The following is a 20117-nucleotide window of genomic DNA, read 5'->3' on the forward strand; positions in this document are numbered from 1 at the left end:
AATTTTCATTAGATAGCTTTTACTTGAATTCCTAAATTGGAAAGAGTACTAATGGAAGTTGAGGGATAGAAGGTAGTGTAAAATAAATTTCAAAATATAAAGAATGATTTAATATTAGAGAGTCTTCATCAGAAACTATAATAAACACACAACAATGAACAAATCAGAATTAAGAAAACAAACTAACAAATCATCATCATTTAGAGATAACAGTGATAAATTTTTAACAGTATTATCTCTGACATTATAAAGCAATGAATCATGGTTGAGAAGGAAAAATGAAACTGATCTGATAGTGATAAGACAGGAAAAAATGGTGAATTGGGAATGAAAAACAATTTTCAAGTATTTGCCAAAACATGATCACATGGCTGTGCTAAAAAAAGAAGTTGAGCTACACAGAATCACATTGCACAATAATATAAACAGTAAAACATTTTTGTATTTTCCTGGGAATATAAAATAGCCAACAAAGCAACTGATTTGGTACAATGCAGACTTTTCTAGGATTACAACTAGAAATAAGCATATGCAGATGTTGACTGAAGAGAAAAATGGCCAGCCACAGGTATAAAATTGTTCTATACAAGAGACACAGGATTCTTATGACTTTGGATTATATTCCTTCTCCTTCTTGCAACATACTGAACATAATGAAATCCTTCCACTCTCAGAACATATACATGCATGAATATGTACATATACATGTATATTATATATTTATATATAAATGCAACACATGCATAGGCAATGATTAATCAATTAGATATTCTCATTCCATATTTGTTGACATTTCAAATAGTTTTTCACTCTATCCACAGTTTTTAAAAAATTTTCGACTTTTTTTATCAAGCCAGCAAACTACTAAGCCAGTCAAAATACTTTTTTGTAAATTAATTTCATCATTATTGCATGCACAATTCTGAACTGAGTAAACAGTTATTACAATTTTTAATCATCTAGTGAGATTGCAAGGAACATAAGTCATTGAGTAAAATACATTCCATTCAATGTACTTGGGGTCACTCTTCACACCTTGTTGCAAGGGGTGCCATCATAGAAAAAGCTACAATAAAAATCAACGTTAGAAAATAAGTTTTCTCTGAAGAATTCAAATTTATAATCTCTATATAAAACTAAAACAAGACGATATATAGGTAACACATTGGCCAAAAATTATGGAGAAGTTGGAGAGGTATCTCTTCAAGACAGATCAACAATATCAAATCGGAAAGTGGTACAACACCATTATCAGCCATCAAACCATGAAAGGACATTGGCTTTACATTTGAAGGTCTTCAACCAAAACTCTTCATCAAATATAGAATAATCATGAGTAAAAAATTTGAGACAGTCTTGCATTACATCTAGCGTCCCCAGGATATTAAATATGCATACATCAAAAGTGTAACTATTAATCTTTGTGCTCAGTGTTTTAAACATTATCTTTGCCTGTGAAAGAATGAGCAAACGATAACCTCTTCATCTTACCCTAATTCATAAGAGCCAGCTTATCACATTACAATTCAAAGGGTCACTTTCTACCCAATGTACATATTTTGTTTATATTAACAGTTGCATGCTATCAAATCAGTCATTCATATTAAAATTTTAGCAAATCACAGAGTATAATTTCCAATCATCATCATTGAAAATTTAAATACATCTACAAAGACAAAGTGAAAAAATACTTCAATATGTATTAAGCCAACTTCCGAAAAAACATATTTCTCATCTTTCTAAAACCCCATGTGGTTAAAACTAATAAAATACATTTCATTTTTGGCCAATATTCAACATTTTCATTCATATGGCTTTAATCATACAACAGGCTTCTAAATAAATTTTCATGCTCTCCAAAGGCATCTAAAATTTTGCAAAACTTCATCTGGAAATTAAAAATTATTTTACTTCACTTTCAAGCATTTTTAAAAACAAATATACAACACAACCTCACTTTTTCCCTGGCATTTACACCAAGTGCACACGAAATGAGGTGATCCAAGGAGAGGACTACATACGCTGTTATCTGGGCTCTCCCCCTTGTCCCAGCACATCCTCCTCTGAAGCTTAACAGCCCCAATCTCAAATAAAAAGACCACCTTTCTGTCAAGTGGGATAGAGTTCTCTCCAGTCTGAAATCATTTCAATGAGGCACTGACGTGGGCATCAAAAATCATTTCTCTGCCTTGACACAAACACACACGCACACACACACACACTTTGGCCTCTTGTTTTCCACAAATACCAAGGTCCTCGCTTATGGGGGAGGGTGATTGGGGGAGAAGGGAACAGCTCTCCGAGAACTGTATGGGCACTAAATCAGATTCCTACAGGTCACATCAGCTGCAAGGCGCATTCACCCAGCCACTGCATAGTACCCATCGACTGCTTTGGTGCTCTCAGGCATGTCTTAAATCCCCAACGCACCAAGAGGAGAAGCTATGGCAAGAGATATATAGAGCCGCCCACAGGCTGCCCCTAATGTGAGCCGATCGATGGGAAGGGACCTCACTCCATGCCCCTTGGACCTTCAATGGGCATTGTGTGAAGCACCTCGTCCAAGAGCTGTAGTGCCCTGTGAAGGTGTACCTGTAAAACACAATCAAACTCATTCTCAATAACTGCATATGCAATGATATCATAGCTACCGTCACCAAATGTTTGCAATAGTCACCAAAATATTTCCAGAGTTATCCGGGCTGTACAGGGCATTTAGCAGTTACAAAATAATTCACCTGCACTAAGGTGCCAACAACAATGAAAGAGACCACTCTCTTAGATCTGTGCCACCAATGCTCTCAGGTGGAATTCTGCCCATTACCAGTGGTGCGCAGTGGTTTCATAGTATGAACAATTATTCACTGTCTCATTCCAAAAAAAATCAAAGGATATTTTTCAAAAGCTGGTATTATTTGCCTCTAACACAAAGCTTTAGCTTTGCAGTTAAGACTTGCTACCTCCAGGTTACCACAGCTACAACTATGTTGTAGTTAAAGATGATACTCTTTCTAAAATAGGTACCATATTTCCCAGCCCATAAGATGCACATTTGTTACTCCAAAGTGTGGTTAAAATGAGCCTGCATCTTATGGGCTGGGGGTATCTTCGAACTATAAGCACTGGCTGATTCATCTAAAAATACTATTACCACAATGCCCAACCCAGGAGATTCACCAGTGCATAATACGCACCCTGATTTTTCAGCTCAGAATTTATGAAAAATAGTTGGAGCAGGCAGAAAAGGATCAGAGTATTTTGATGTTAACACTTAACATGAAGATCATTGAAGTTACATTAAAAAATTGTCTGCAGCATGTATATCAACATTTATCCATTGTAGAATCCCAGAAACTTGTCATCGCTACTGCTAAATAATCATTCCTGCAGTTATTTATACAATATATCTTTACTTCCATTTAGCTAATTTCACATATAAAATCACAAACACTAGAAATCAACGTCCGCTGAAAGAACCAATAGATCAAACAGAATGGAAAATGCATTACCATGCATATTTCATGCACATTTTGATTATCCGTGCTTCATGGTGAATCCATTATCACAGATAATTGAGAGTTCACTGAGCTTATATAATTATGGTGGCAATCTCACCATTGAAATGGTTAATTTTTCCTTTTCTATTCACGTGATTTTCTATCTTTAAGTGATTTAGAAGCATTTGGGGCTAATAGAATGATCACTGGAATGGCATGTCTAGCGCAAGGTAACCCCTTTTCACAGACAGAACGTTTAAATTTGGAGGAAGGACATACAGAGCACCAAGAGACATGGGAAAATACAGAGGTAGAAATTGCAAATGAACTTAGGATTTGGATCTCTTATACATCTCTGCTGAAAGAAAAAATAACTTGCTCTCCTTCAAAAGCCAAGAAAAAGTATTCACTCAGTCTTATATGAACCAAACATCGAATTTGTTAGGGACAAAACATGATGGATAGGAGAGTATAGAGCAAGTAGTCTGCCTAAGACACAGACAAAACTAGTCTTCAAATATCACCAGCAAAGGTAGCCAGTGAAAATGTTTTCATTATTACTGGACCCAGTGTAGTTAAATATTGAAGCAGATTGGACCCAGGGCAGGTGAAAATGCTCACTTTTTGGACCAGGAACCTTGAGTTATGCACACATTTACTGAATAAATTATATCCAGCTTCAATAAAAAATGAATACTTATAAAATAGCTTAGCTATCATAAATTCATGGTTAATTTCATATCCTATGATGATGTCCTTCTTAGAAGAAAGGTTTTCATATCATAATAATGTGAAATTGGATTGCAGGGTTGGAATGAGCTGCCAGAATAGGAAAAAAACTGATATTTTAAAAATTAACAATAGGCAAAACAAATTTTCTCCAATAAAGATTTTCCTGAGGTGCAAAATTCTCAAAGTTTCCAGATTTTGTGTGATGGTAGAAAGCCCAAACTTTATAACCCTATATGTCTCTTCATAAATTACAAGCTACTTGTTTCCAAAACTTCCCTGTACGTTTCAGAAGCCTTTAGCTTGTAAAGAGTTTAGAGAAATCCACAAAAATATACAGACAAAACATCTACAAAAATTCTTCACCTTTGTAGAAGTTCCTTCCAATTTTATACATGCAATCTTTTATCATATACATGTGCAATAGCACATTTGATGGTGGCAACTATGTTCATTTACATGTGGCTAATGCTTGAAAAAAAAAACAGTAAACATACTAATGTGCAAGTTAGAACTTAGTAGTTGCTATTGTTAGGTCAACATGTACGAAGGGGTGAAAATATATTCAAAAATTGATCAGGAATTTCAATAGTTCAGTCCAATTCTAGCAATATTGCATTTATTTTATTTTAAGATATATGAGATAAAAAATCCATCCTTCAATTTTTCTCTGATTACTACACTTTTCAGACAGGAAAAACATTTCTGGGTCCAAGTGCAAGCAAACTCACATTTTTTCCAGACATTGGTAGATACAACACCACCCAACTAGTAAAACTTGAACCCTATCTGAAAAACCGCACACATATGACTGACGTCATAAAAAAATCATTGATCACATAAAGAAACATTAAAACTTATGAGAGAGATTTAATTTAGGAAGATACTTGGGTTTTTCCTATTTAAAAGACAACATTATAACATAAAATGCATTATAAAAATTAGCCAAGATCTCCGAATTCAGTCATGACAAATTTGATAGAAATGATTAAATAATAAATTAAAATTAAATTAGCAAATATGTTTTGAAAATATGTTGACCAACCTCAATCCAGCAAGGTGTTTCCTTAATGGACTGTCTTGGGTAATCTGGACCCCATCCTTTCACAAAACTTAACCGCAGTATGCAGAGCCTTCTGAGGTCATCCACACCTATGCCTGCAGCCGCACTAAGACCTAAATTAGTATAAAAAATTATGCTTAATTTGGGATGAGGTAGAAAGACAAGCTGGGGTGGGTAAATATTTTTCTTGACATCTATACGTTCTCATAACAAAATACAACTTGGCATCTTCACACTACAATAAACCCTTTTTCAATTGTACATATATGGATTTGTAGAGTAGTGTAATTGCAGTGTTGAATAACAGGTTGGGTTTTGTCATAGGAGGCAAAGAAATGTATTTATTAGTCGGTTTTGGTCCATCCAAAACCCACTTTCAATGGTGGAATACCAAAAATAATTGTCTTAGAATGAGAATTGGGAAAAAGTTCAAACATTTTCCTATTAAAGGATTACTGATTGAATAATATGCATAGGTTCAGCAGTATGACTTCCTGGTTAAAGTTAAATCAGGGTTCGGGAAGTAAGCAATGGTTACATGAAATTGAGTAATTTTCCATAGAGGAATTTTTTGAAAATGATTGACAATACTAAAATTGGTCCCCGAGTCTTCTTAGTTCCAATTGCTGAGGTGTTGAGTTTCTGTTAAACTAAGCCAAAAATGGAATTTTCAGAAATGGATTCCTGCATTCCATGCATCAATAAAGAAGATCCCAGGAGGAATCGGAAGCACCTAAGTGGAATTGTTGAAGTGATCACAAGGAGAGTTTTTTCCAAAAGCCCTGATGTGAATTGCCCAAGAGAGATAAAACATTACAGGTGGACAATGGCAAAGAAAATTGTATCCTCCAACTGTACTTAAACATGAAAGATCCAAGATTACCGATAACATTCATCATGAAAATGTACATAAGTGCCAATACGGTTTTAGTCAACACCACTTTGCATGGAAGTTTCAAAGCACATTGCAAAGATGATACAGTTAATGAAATACCTGGATAATAAAGTCAAATCTCGCCTATTTCATGATGCTCGATGAAATGAATATTCTGCCCACCCAAAATCTGGGGTATTGTATGTGGTCACAATAAATGGATACCAATTAATATCACCTTAAGCTCATAAACTCAAAATTTCATAGATGGAAAAGGTCAACTTAAAGATGATCAACATCCAATTCCTCTGTCTCATTAAATATTACACAAATGATATGATATTTTCCATTTGGAATTCATAATATAATAATTAATATCAACATACTATTTATTATTACCATATTTATCTGAATTTGCACGAAATTTAGAGATGGCTTCATAGAATTACGTCAATGAAAGCTACTGGGAGTAGAAGTCAGGAGATATTAACATTCTCTAACAATTGTTTATATTATCTGCACAGGCACTCTAGCACTGCTCCACATGAGAGCCAACTGAAAAACCTGTTCTTTCAATGGTCCTTTTTAAGGTTCATCATATTCATCATAATTGTTGAATAATGTAGCCAGTAAGATTCATATTAATGCCTTTTATAAGCTTATTGATCTTTTCATTCTTACTCTCTATCCCATTTGAAATATTATATAAAGAATGCTTTCCATTACAACAAATTATATGAACAAAATATATTAGTTAAATCATATACTTGATAATAAGGAAAGAATGCATCTGCAAAAAGCCTTGCATCTCAGTGAGTTTCATATCATAGTACTATATACTGACTGATTGCTGGAGCTATCCCTCCAACAGAATGTGGTCCAGGGATGTGACCAGCTACCGCAGCTGCTTGTGCAGCTGCTGCTGCTTGTGCCGTTGCAGCCTGTTGCTGCATCTGTCGATGACACTGGCGCAAATCAAACACCTGAGGAAGTAATTCACATGGTTGAAAAATCTTTTCCCTAAGCACAGGTATGGAACTTATTTATTCTAAATTTCAAAAGAAAACAAAGTAAAATAATTGATAGATGAAAACAAATAAATGGTTCTGTCATGAGGAAATAAATTCAAGGGGTATAGAATATTTACCTAGATTCCACAGTGAGGATCAAACTTATTCCCATGAATGTTCTACTTAATTTCTACAAGATTCATGTACAAACTAATGGTATTGCTTTGGTCTATTTAGCCCACAAAATTCCAACACACAAGACAAGAAGTCATAGCAGGAAGAGACATAGCCAGCTTAAGTTTTCTCAAAATTTTAAAAATGATACTATGAAAGATTATTGTATAATAATAAATTAAAATGAAAGATAAGATGAAGAGTATGCATAACTGTATTCACCTTTATGTATGCTTGGGGGTAAATCTTGTGCACAGCATCGCCAGGAGCCCGTCCAGCCTCTCGGTCCAAGTAGTATGACTGGACAAAAACAGAGTGGTCACTAAGACAGCGGAGCCATACATCACCCTCCCCTCGAAGGTCAAGTTGCACTCCTTTGCCTATGTGCAATCTGAAAGAATTTGCCATAAATATATGGTGAATTAGCCTGTGCAAACATTATAAATGCACATATGGATAACAGACAGGTCGTATTACTAATTAAATTTATATGACAATAATTTATTGATTTTCCCAACTATTGACTAGGCAAATAAATGGGACTTTATAGCTAAAAGTGTGATACAGCAACATCCATCATCCCATAAGAAATTTTTAATCACGTATTTACAGGTTACAAGTTAAAAATTAAAAAGTTTAATTTTTAAAGTCTTCGCATTGATAGATTATATTATCAACCAATTCCGAGATTTGGTACATGACTTCTAGCCAATGATGTGCCTTGTTCATGACATCAAACCAGCATAGTGACCAAGATGGAGCACCACAAATGTTAATACATACCACGATATGTATTCATTTAAAAAAATACAAGTTTGAATTTATAATACAGCACAAAAATGCAATAACAATAATATAATAATACAATACAATAAGGATGATTTCTCATGCAGTGAAAGTGGTTTTCAGGATCACCAACAAGCAGATAGAGAGCAGGGCTAATGATTACTAAGGGAATGACAAGTTTGGGTTTATTAAGGGGAGAGGCATGCAGGATTCCATATCAGCAATGAGGTGACTAATACTTGTAGAGAGGAACTTAGAATATAATCACGATGTATTTTTCTGTTTTGTAGATTTTGAAATGGTGTACTATAGGGGGAGAATTAATTAATTCTTTGCAGAATTTAGAAGTAAATTAGAGGGATAGGAAACTTATCTGCACCCTGTACATGTCTCAGATTGCTCCGGTACGAGCAGGGGACGGAGGGTCTGGGTGGGCTGTGATAGGTATATGAGTAAGACATGAATGTCCATTTTCACCTGTGCTGTTCATAGGTGCATTTGGAGGAAATGGTTAACGAAGCATGGGAAGAGTTGGAAATAAGAATGAAAGTCGGTGGACAACTCTTAAAATCAGTGAGGTTTGCTGATGACTAAGCTTTAGTTTGCCAGTCAGCCAAGGGGTTGCAAGAACTGATAAGTGCATTGGAATGTCAATGCAATAGGCATGGGATGAGAATATATGTAAATAAAACAAAGGGAATGCAGTTATTGAAAAAGAAAGAGGCTACTTTAAATGTTTAAACTGAAGGGCAAAAATTAAAATAGGGGTGGAATAGTTTACAAATCTTGGAAGTGTTTTTGATCAAAATGGTCCAAGTAGTAGGGATATAAGGAGGATCACATAAGAAAAGAAGCTTTCTCAAGGAGTAGAGAATTGATAACAAGAATGCTGGGTAAGGATGTTAAGAAAACGCTTGTTAAAAGACATGGAACATAGTTTTGTAAAACAGAGATACAGGTAAGTTAAACATACATATTTAGTTTATTAAAATACAGAATATTAAAGCTGCTAGTACACCAAAAACGTTAGGAAGCTGTATGACTGATACAGAAAAACCCAAGAAAGAAGGCATTGCATTAGAAACCTGTGACATTATACATTATAAAATCATTATTTCACTTAATAGCTAACAAAACCTATCTTTAAGTCAAATTCAAAGATTAACAGTAGGAAAATGATTAATAAACCTTGGATGACCCATAACAAAGAGTTAACTTAAAAAAACATAAGCATGCAGAATACTTGTAAAACTATAATGTAGTCAAAGAAGTAATCAGCTATGGAAAGAAGGTAAACAGTAAAAAAATTAGCTATGCTAGAGTAATGAGGAACCACTCTCAGTACGTTACTGCTAAAACCTGAGTACCATGTGCACCTATTTCCCATATAGTAGTAGTAGTTTTTAGGGGAGGCGACCGACAGCTGAGGTCATTTGCGCCATAGGGGATGGACAGGAAAGGGTGAAGGGAGGAGAGAAACCCGGCGTCGGCATTAGCCTGCTCTTTACGAAAGGCGCCAAGGGGTCCGCAGCTTAACGTCCCATCCGACGGACGGCGTACTCACTCAAAGTGCCCTCCACAAAGCACCTCAAGTAGGGATCGAGATACCTCTGAAAAATATTCAACACCGCCGGGATTTGAACCCGCGCCCTCAGGGTGGGAAGCCAGTACGTTAGCCCCCGCACCATCTCGATCCCCCTATTTCCCATATATCTCCACCAATAAGAGAGGGTGAACATCTTACAAGATTCTTCTCAAGTCCCTTATATCTCACCCCTTCTCCAAAGTCCTCCATCTCCCAGACCTTAGAGCATGGCATAAGATCAGAGGGATTAAGGGGTTGCCTGCTAGTCAGTCAAGGCTACCACATATTTTCTATCACTCACTCCCCAATAAGATGTGTTTGTTTCATGTGGAAATGTTTTTCAGCAGCTAGAGCGACAAGTTTCGAATTAGTACCTTATCATTTATAGAGTTGAGTACAGTTCCTAAAAAGAATAAGTGCAAATAGTAACAGACTTTTACGGCAAGTGAAAAACTAACAGTTATTAAAGTTGTTGAAAAAATGTGTAACCCCACTGAATGATGGAGGTATGTGCAAATTGGAAGAGGATGATTGCGATTCTGTCTACCAGAGTCTGAATTAGTCTGTGATTGTACTAATAAAGACAGATCAGGGGAAAATCTGCCAGTTATTCCATCTTTGAACATCAGCTGGCCAATCATTTTGTAAAAATGGTTATGTAGAAGTTATTGATGGAAATGGCTGTGACAAATTCATTGGTTACCAGACTGCAGCAATTATTTCACCATCCTTGTCAGTTTTTGATGTTGATGAAGTAATTTACGGAATTCCTCCGAAAAGTTTGTCTGTTACCATACACATATATCAATGTTTTTACTTCAGTAAGACAGTTATCATTTCTACTAAGTTTTGAGAATTTTATATTTTTGCCATTCTGAAGCATAAAAATGGAATGTGAATCTTAAAAGAGTTCCATGCAAAAGTACAATAAAACAATTAATACATTGGTACAACGTGTACATTAGTACAAAAATTATGAAAATAATTGACTGGAATTGGTAATAAAGTTATCCAGGTGAACTATAAACAAATTAAATTAAAAGTACAGGAGTGAACAGCATACATACAATGACCTAAATTGCATAAATAATCTACAAAAAGTTATTATTGAAAGTGTAGAAAGAACTGAGAAAAGCATGAAGTAGGATGACTGATGGCATGATATACTGAAAACATAAAGTCATAATAGACCCACAAGACATTTGAAATTATTTCATGCTGGTTATCAATTACACGAAAAGAAGTAATACGAGAAGATAATAGTTATTTTTTAAAATAAATGGAGACGGACACATGATGCCTTTCTTTAACTTAGCAATATACAGATTTGATTAAATGAATATATTCAACAGATTTAGGCAAGGTGTATTGGAAGTTTGTCATTATGAGAAAAACAAATTTGCACTTTCCACTGAGTTGAATCTTGTCTTGTACCTGAAGATGGTTCGATGGACTGAAATGCGTTGTACGTTTCAATCAGTGGAAAATCAGTAGAAAAGTGTAAATTTGTTTTTCTCAAATTGATGAAATGAAATCGCTTGGGGACAGATTTAAAAATAAACAATATAGTTATTAGTAACTAATGGGATTACATCATGGCTTCAAATGAAACTCTTGACATATTTCAAAAAAAACCTTCAATAAAGATATAGATTTGTACATATACATTTGCTGAGGGACTGCTTTGATTTCCATTTTCACAATATTATGAATTTATCTGAATCTAAACAACTAGGTTTTGCTGCATTCTGCATCTTTCACAGGCAAGGTGATTGCCAAACTGGCCTCTGCCCCAAAAATTACTACTATATACACCATGCCATTGATATTAAAGCAGCAACATACACAAGTACATGGAAGTGAGGTAACAATTACAGATTGACACTATGCTATCAATTAATCTGTACAACCCCAGTCATATAAAATAAAACTAATTTACCAAATAAAGCTCCCTTCTTTTCTCATGCATGAAAAATACCAATTTTTAAAACATTCATGTATGTAATGTTATATACCTCTAAAAGCCCTATTTTTAATTTCGAAGGTATTTGAGAGAATGGCTTTTATACCATAATATCTCACCTGGCTCTTTCACTTTGTTCAGTGCGGTGGACGTTAGATAAAGCTCCAAGGCAAAACCTGCTCCCACCTGAAGGGTCCACATATCCATCAACCGTCACAGAGGGACAGGAAGATGATGGAACTTTGAATGTCTCGCCCACCTTTAAAGCACAAAGATGCATTTGCAATAGTTGTTGTGGATGATGTCCAAATATCAGTACGTTTCAACACCTTCAGATTTCAGGTAAAAAGGCTATTAGCTCAATTAGAAAATTTTTAAATGTCAAAAGTGTTAAGTTAAGCACAGATCTTATGCACGCAATGAATTTATCATAAGGGAGTATGATATTTCATAACACGACTAAGCCAAGCCTGACACCAGAGATCACACTCCAGCAATATCAAAGAGTTAATAACTTAGAAATTATTGATTTATTAAACAAATTCCTGGGATTGGTGCTAAGGACTTCTGACTATTTGTAATTTCAAAGAAATTCTGTGTTCAACTTCGACCTGTGACAAAGACATAAATTAAAGAATAACCTCAACAATTCCACAGTAGCAGGTCCAAAAAAATTCTCTGAAAAACTGGCACTATGTTAAATAGTGAAGAGCTACATGTAGAAAAAGGCTATATACTACAATTCTCATGAAGGAGGCATCAATACACAAAATATAGAAGTTTGCTATTACATGCAGAACTACATATTGCTAAAACATCGAAAACTAATAAAAAAAACTAGGATATTTGAACTATCACAAAATTATATAATATTTGAGACTTTAACATTCCAGGAACCTTGAAATTTTAAAGCATGTACTTGAATGAACTACCCACTAATATTTAATTTTCATGCCTTTCTAGATTTTTCTCACATACAACCAATAGAATTATTAGGTCAAATGATGTGCAAATAGTTTCAGTGTATTCTGTCACACAATATGTTCAGTGTACCCAGAAACTAATGCACTACAAAAATAATTTACAGCACAAATCCCTGGATGAAAAAATTGGAGTACAGCAATGAAACAAACCTGTGAATCCAGCTCAAAGTATGCCACTGAGCACCAATATTCTGGAGGTGGTTGCGATGAGAGCTGTCTGGGGTGTGCACCCATTGACTGGGCAGTCCCGCTGGGCCCCACCTGAGGCCCCACCGAACCCTGGCCGCCTCCTCCACCCCCCACCATCCCTACAGCAATGGCACAATTAGCAACATCACTTGAGGGGTGAGGTCCTGACCTATTACTGCAACCTAATCCTCCACCACCAAGGCCTTTGCCATTCAAAAAAGTATGTTATTAAAAATGAACTGACAAATATACACAAATCTCAATAGAAATGGCATCAAAAGAATAGAAAAAATTAAAGTAAAAAAAAAGACAAAAAATGTCAGACTTATCAGTTATATGCACATGAGGAGAAATAAAAATAAAAAAATAATTTCAAGAAATGGAATACAATTCGGCAAGATTCTTCAAAATTATAGTATAGCGGACTTCTGTTAAGACCTTCCTTGGCGGCATGTCTTCCATATTAATAAATCTATTCCTTCAGGTCCCAGTCCTAATCAAACAATAATTATGGTTATCTTGTTTATCTTCCCTGTTGTACATTTTACAAATGATTGAAATTTAAAGTTTGTATCTGCTTAAGCAGTAAAACCAAAGGCAAGATTAAAAAAAGCATGGAAAGAGATGATTTCGCATATTAAAAAATCCTATTCACTTCAAACTACACTTCACATAAGTATAAAGTTGCAGAAAAATGTTGTTGATTTATAAATAGAAAATAAATAATTACAAAAATACAATTGCTCTATATTATTTTTTTGTAACAACACCTAAGTACATATATAGAGCGAGAGAGATGGTTTTTTCTGACAATTTTGGTGATCATTTTGTGAAATTAGTGCAAGTACAATTATTTCGTTCCTAAAAGCAAACCAAAGGCTGGAACATCAACCATGGTAAAATATGTCACAGTCAAAATTTGACTTTTCATGTTAACCTCAGTAATTACAACGGGAAGGCAGCATTATATTTGGCTTATGGAGTTAAAATTCTTAAGTATTGTAGAACTTTATACAACTTCTTTCTCGGCCTAATTTTTAAAGGAGCATCTATTTTTGAAATTACAGTTGCACACATTCAACAAAGTCTACTAAAAATCTTCCGTGACCGGTGGCATTTTTACAATTTCATCTTAATTCACTGAATCCAATGGCAATACTGAAAAGGGACAGGAAACTACCACAAATGGAAAATTTGGATTCAAACACTAGTGGGAAAAGAGGTCAAGAATATATTACCCCCCATTACGGAGAGACTTTACACAATCTTTGACATTGACTTTCCCCTTTCTGCACCATCCTCTCCCATTCTGTTATCAAAACAATTAATGGACTAAAAATCAAGCATTAACAACATGTGACCACCAGTTTTTAAAAGGTCTTTGAATTCTGTTGTGAATGAAAAAAAAGGAACAAATGACCATCCAAGAGAAAATCTTGGATGGTCTTGTGTTTCCCATCATAAACTGACTCAATTCTAATCTCCGCAATATTCTCTGTGATGGGTACTGAGCAAGGTATAATCAAATGTCAACACCTTAGGTCTTATGTCATGATTGCCTCTCTTCTTAGTGGCCACAGATAAAAAGGAACATACTACCTTGATCAAAAAGTTCCCGGAATAACCAACGTGTGGCGCTCCCATCGTTCCGATTTGAGTTCTGTTTTTTTTGTTAAATTGGTACATCTGTTGTTGATATTCCCTTTAAATCTTAGTGTCATAACTTGACATTTGCAAAAGTTACGGTCGGTTTTCGGTATGTCCATCAGTGCTTCCTGCGATTTTTCCATTACTTCCTCTCGGCTGCTAAAACGCGTTCCCCGTAATGGTTTTTTAACTCGATTGAACAGAAAGAAGTCACAGGGAGCCAAATCAGGTGAATTCGGTGGCTGTTGGATGGTATTTGTTGCATTTTTCGTCAAAAAATTACGAATAATGATAGCACTGTGCGACGGTGCGTTATCATGGTGCAAAATCCACGAGTTTTCTGCCCACATTTCTGGTCTCTTTCGGCGAATTGCTTCACGCAAACGTCTCATAACGCCCAAATAATACTCTTTGTTTACTGTCTGGCCTTCTGGCAAAAATTCATGATGCACTACACCGTTGTAATCCATGAAAACCGTCAGCATTGCCTTCTTTTTTGACTGAAAACGACGTGGTTTTTTTGGTCTCGGCTCATTTGGTGAACGCCATTCACTTGCCTGATGTCTGGATTGCGTGTCGTACTCATAAACCCACGTCTCGTCTCCAGTAATGATCCTTTTGATGAATGTGGGATCGGATTCAGCCTCGCAAATCATGTCTTTTGCGACGTCAACACGGTCTCTTTTTTGCATGAAATTGAGGCAACCTTTGCTGCTACACGACGGAAACCTAAATCATTAACCACAATGTCTTGGGCGGATCCATAGGCAATGTTCAAGTCCTCCGCTATTTCTCTGATGGTTAATTTGCGGTTATTGACCAACATTTCTTTTACTTTATCAATTTTTTACCGACTTTCGATGTCGATGGTCTGCCACTGCGTTCATCATCTTCGATTGACTCACGACCACTTCTGAACCGCTCGTGCCACTGGTAAACGACCGTTTTTTTAGAGAATCGTTGCCGAAACACTTTTCCAACATTTCCAACGTCCGTGCGCCACTAAATCCGTTTTTTACGCAAAATTTAATAAAAGTTCGTTGTTGCAAATTTAAATCCATTTCTGCAATTGTAAAAAATCGCCAACACACACAGAGATAGATGTACTCTTGGCTACGTAACTTTTGCAAATGTCAAGTTATGACACTAAGATTTAAAGGGAATATCAACAACAGATGTACCAATTTAACAAAAAAAACAGAACTCAAATCGGAACGATGGGAGCGCCACACGGTGGTTATTCCGGGAACATTTTGATCAAGGTAGTAGCTTATTAGCTCAAATATCATTCTCTGGCCCCAAGACCTTGGTGAGGGTTCCCCACCTTCACTTGAAATACTGAATACTGCAGAAAATAGAAAACACCCACGAATAGTTCCCAACTGAAAGTATGTCCTCTTGAAGATTTGAATCAGGATCATTTTTTTAAAAGGAGCAATCTTATAAAGGGGCAACACTATCTTTGCAATATTATGATAGAAAAACAAAGATACTACCTTGATCAAAAAGTTCCCGGAATAACCACCGTGTGGCGCTCCCATCGTTCCGATTTGAGTTCTGTTTTTTTTGTTAAATTGGTACATCTGTTGTTGATATTCCCTTTAAATCTTAGTGTCATAACTTGACATTTGCAAAAGTTACGTAGCCAAGAGTACATCTATCTCTGTGTGTGTTGGCGATTTTTTACAATTGCAGAAATGGATTTAAATTTGCAACAACGAACTTTTATTAAATTTTGCGTAAAAAACGGATTTAGTGGCGCACGGACGTTGGAAATGTTGGAAAAGTGTTTCGGCAACGATTCTCTAAAAAAAACGGTCGTTTACCAGTGGCACGAGCGGTTCAGAAGTGGTCGTGAGTCAATCGAAGATGATGAACGCAGTGGCAGACCATCGACATCGAAAGTCGGTAAAAAATTGATACAGTAAAAGAAATGTTGGTCAATAACCGCAAATTAACCATCAGAGAAATAGCGGAGGACTTGAACATTGCCTATGGATCCGCCCAAGACATTGTGGTTAATGATTTGGGTTTCCGTCGTGTAGCAGCAAAGTTGGTTCCAAAAGACCTCAATTTCATGCAAAAAAGAGACCGTGTTGACGTCGCAAAAGACATGATTTGCGAGGCTGAATCCGATCCCACATTCATCAAAAGGATCATTACTGGAGACGAGACGTGGGTTTATGAGTACGACACGCAATCCAGACATCAGGCAAGTGAATGGCGTTCACCAAATGAGCCGAGACCAAAAAAACCACGTCGTTTTCAGTCAAAAAAGAAGGCAATGCTGATGGTTTTCATGGATTAAAACGGTGTAGTGCATCATGAATTTTTGCCAGAAGGCCAGACAGTAAACAAAGAGTATTATTTGGGCGTTATGAGACGTTTGCGTGAAGCAATTCGCCGAAAGAGACCAGAAATGTGGGCAGAAAACTCGTGGATTTTGCACCATGATAACGCACCGTCGCACAGTGCTATCATTATTCGTAATGTTTTGACGAAAAATGCAACAAATACCATCCAACAGCCACCGAATTCACCTGATTTGGCTCCCTGTGACTTCTTTCTGTTCAATCGAGTTAAAAAACCATTACGGGGAACGCGTTTCAGCAGCCGAGAGGAAGTAATGGAAAAATCGCAGGAAGCACTGATGGACATACCGAAAACCGAATATAAAAAATGTTTCGAGGATTGGATCAAGCGCTGGCATAAGTGTGTTGCAGTCGATGGGGATTACTTTGAAGGGGACAATATAGATTTAGATGAATAAACTTGTATTTTTAACTTTTCTGAATAAATTCCGGGAAATTTTTGATCAAGGTAGTAAATCATAAAAAGACTAACCATGGAAATATACAAAATAGGCATTTTGTATGCACATTGTGGTTTTAAAAAATGAAATGTAAATTTGGGAAATATGAGAAAAACTCATTACAACATCTCTTTCTGGCATGGGCTGAAATAGTAATAATAAGAGCTATGTAAATTGAGGACTTACTGTAGTATGATATTAGCGTAATAACTTTTATATTATTTTGGTATATTTTCTACAAATCTATATTAATGTATTCTATATATTACAATATTTTTTTCCAAACATGAATTTACTCTAAATTTATAACTAAGATAAATAGTATTTGCAACAAGCATTTAACTGTATGAGTAGTAGTAGTGAAAGTTAAAATAATCCTTGGGAAGTGCATTTAATTAACAGGAATTCCCATAAAAGTGAGTACTGAAACCATATTTTATGTATTCAGGCTTAACTTTGTGGAAACTCATTATTACTGTAGTAAAAAAATAAAACCATGTATCTTTCCACAAAATTTTTTATCAGGTACAACTAGTTCCAATGCATTGGCAGAATGGAAGATCAGCCTTAGTACCTGAGGATGACTTCGATGCTTTGAAACTAGGCGTACCTAATACAAAATTTGGTGGAAAGATACGTTGTTTTGTTTTTTTTACATCAGTGTACTGAAGCCATGTTCTGAGATCATGAAGAGGGGCACAATTGTCCAGTGAGTATAGTGCTGACCTACTGACTAGATCCCAATGATGCCTCTGGGAACCTTCAGCTTCACCAAATCTGAGTAATATTTCAGGTGCCATATCTTTACGGGGAACCACATGTGGTACAGGGAAAACCATCCTCATTTGTGAATTGCACATGTTGCATAGCGCTTAATATAATTAGCCCAAGGTTAAATAGGCCAGCCCTTGGGTTAAACCTGTGGTTGGTTTTAGAAATGTACTCGTTATATAACCAAATACTAGAGATGGAAAGAAACAGGGATGTAGGAGAGGAAATTAGATCTGTCCTTGGATACTCACAGTATCCTGGATGCGGGGAACCCTGACTGTGGTCAGGTGGCTGCATACTCCGGGTGTATGTGAGTGTGTTGCTTCCAGTCCATGTTCCCTGCACCCCAGTTCCCCCTGATTGGAAGCCAATTGGTGGTGAGGAGCCTTGTTGCCCAACCCCACCACCTGCGCCACTTGTAGCAAAACCATTCTGGTGGTTGTGGGGAGAGACAGGTGCTGATCCGACAGGACTTTGGCTGCCTCCTGTGAATTTATTGTAATAAAATGCTACTGTAGAAGACAAATAAAAGGCAGGACACCCTGGAAAAGGCTTTTCAGGTTATATTCATTTCATGGACCAGGTCTGTAAAATATGAATTAAGTGCCCCTTGGTAATAGGTCAGTTCATGAGATCTGGTGGTTTCAACCACAAACAGGAGGATAAATGGACTTTCGAGTGGGGGCAATTTCTCCCTCTTCCTATTCTTTGAGCTTCAACACACTCTCAAGCAGGGATTGGTTTTTCATTAATCATGTTTGAAGAGCATGCTGTATGTTGTGACTTGGTATTGTGAGAGATAGTTTGTCCTATTCCTGTGATTTATCTCTCAATCCTGAAGAGAGTCACTTCTTACCTTTTTGTTGAGATGGTTCATTGTTTGATAATTAGATTAAAAAGTATCAATTATGACAGGAGAGACAAGAATAGGGAAATTATTACATTTTCCGAGGACAGTTAACTTGCAAGTAAACATTGTAGTTCCCTTGATAAACCCTTAGAAACATCAATCTCAAAATACATTACGAAGTCCTAATTTATGCTTTCTTTCTGCTTGTTATACACTGGTGGTGTTTCGTATTCAAAGAGACAACTGTCTCCCAAGGTATAATTAATTAAGTACATTCTATGCCCTTCATACTTATATATTAGAAAATCCTTTATTATTCTAATAACTCGCTCATAATTTGTTAAAATGACAATAAACTTTAAGGATATTCATCATTCATCAGTAGAAAGGTTCGCCCTCCAAGAAAGCTCCCCCAACCGTGGAAAGAGTGTTTAAAAGTGCTGAGGCCAAACCAACAGAATGTGTGTTGAACAATAATATTGCCAGTTTAACGATGAATACTACAGACAAGTGAAAGGCTTAGCAATGGGGTCTCCTTTATCACCACTCCTTGCTGACCTTTACATCAACAACTTTGAAGAAAAACTATTCAGCAGTCCCTCAGTTTTTACGAAGAACAGTCACTGTTGGTTTTGTAGTAGTAGTAGTATTTAGGGGAGGCGACCGACAGCTGAGGTCATTTGCGCCATAGGGGATGAACAGGAAAGGATGAAGGGTGGAAAGAAACCCGGCGTCGGCATTAGCCTACTCTTAATGAAAGGCGCCAAGGGGTCCGCAGTTTAACGTCCCATCCGACGGACAGCGTACTCACTCAAAGTGCCCCCCACAAAGCACCTCAAGTAGGGATCGAGATACCTCTGAAAAATATTCAACACCGCCGGGATTTGAACCCGCGCCCTTTGGGTGGGAAGCCAGTATGTTAGCCCCCGCACCATCTCGATCCCCGTTGGTTTCGTTATGTAAACAATATCTTTGCAATATGGACAGGCACTAAAAGATAATTAGACAATTTTGTGAACACCTTAAATTCCCAATGCAAAGAAATCAATTTCACAAGTGAGAAAGAACATTATGGGAAACTCAATGTTCTGGATATCACAGTGTCGAAAAAGGGACAGGGTTTTGAATTGGCAATTTTTAAAAGTACCGCCACAGACCACATCATTCCCTTCAAATCCAGCCAT

The 20117-nt window shown here is 36.4% G+C and overlaps 1 protein-coding gene across 1 annotated transcript; it reads right to left on the reverse strand.

Moving 5' to 3' along the window:
- Positions 1 to 95: 95 nt before the first annotated feature.
- On the reverse strand, positions 96 to 20117 carry LOC139696573 (mothers against decapentaplegic homolog 4-like). The gene is made up of 8 exons (XM_071595378.1): positions 20081 to 20117; positions 18335 to 18568; positions 12815 to 12972; positions 11801 to 11940; positions 7570 to 7738; positions 7008 to 7146; positions 5272 to 5402; positions 96 to 2592 (listed from the first exon to the last, which is right to left on the reverse strand). The coding sequence occupies exons 1-8, from the start codon at positions 20115 to 20117 to the stop codon at positions 2512 to 2514; spliced, it is 1089 nt and encodes a 362-aa protein (XP_071451479.1). The 3' UTR covers positions 96 to 2511.

The sequence above is a fragment of the Hetaerina americana genome, unplaced genomic scaffold, assembly GCF_022747635.1.
Source record: "Hetaerina americana unplaced genomic scaffold, ioHetAmer1.1.p SCAF_7, whole genome shotgun sequence".
NCBI lineage: Eukaryota > Metazoa > Arthropoda > Insecta > Odonata > Calopterygidae > Hetaerina > Hetaerina americana.

Bases quoted from the DNA above. Each gene is read 5' to 3' on its own strand.
- LOC139696573 (XM_071595378.1), bottom strand. From the start codon at position 20,117: ATGGCTGGATTTGAAGGGAATGATGTGGTCTGTGGCG. The intron at 11,941-12,814 runs GTTTGTTTCATT...TGTGCTTTAAAG, and splicing joins ACTTTGAGCTGGATTCACAG to GTGGGCGAGACATTCAAAGT. The intron at 2,593-5,271 runs GTTGGTCAACAT...TGTGTTTTACAG, and splicing joins AAACACCTTGCTGGATTGAG to GTACACCTTCACAGGGCACT.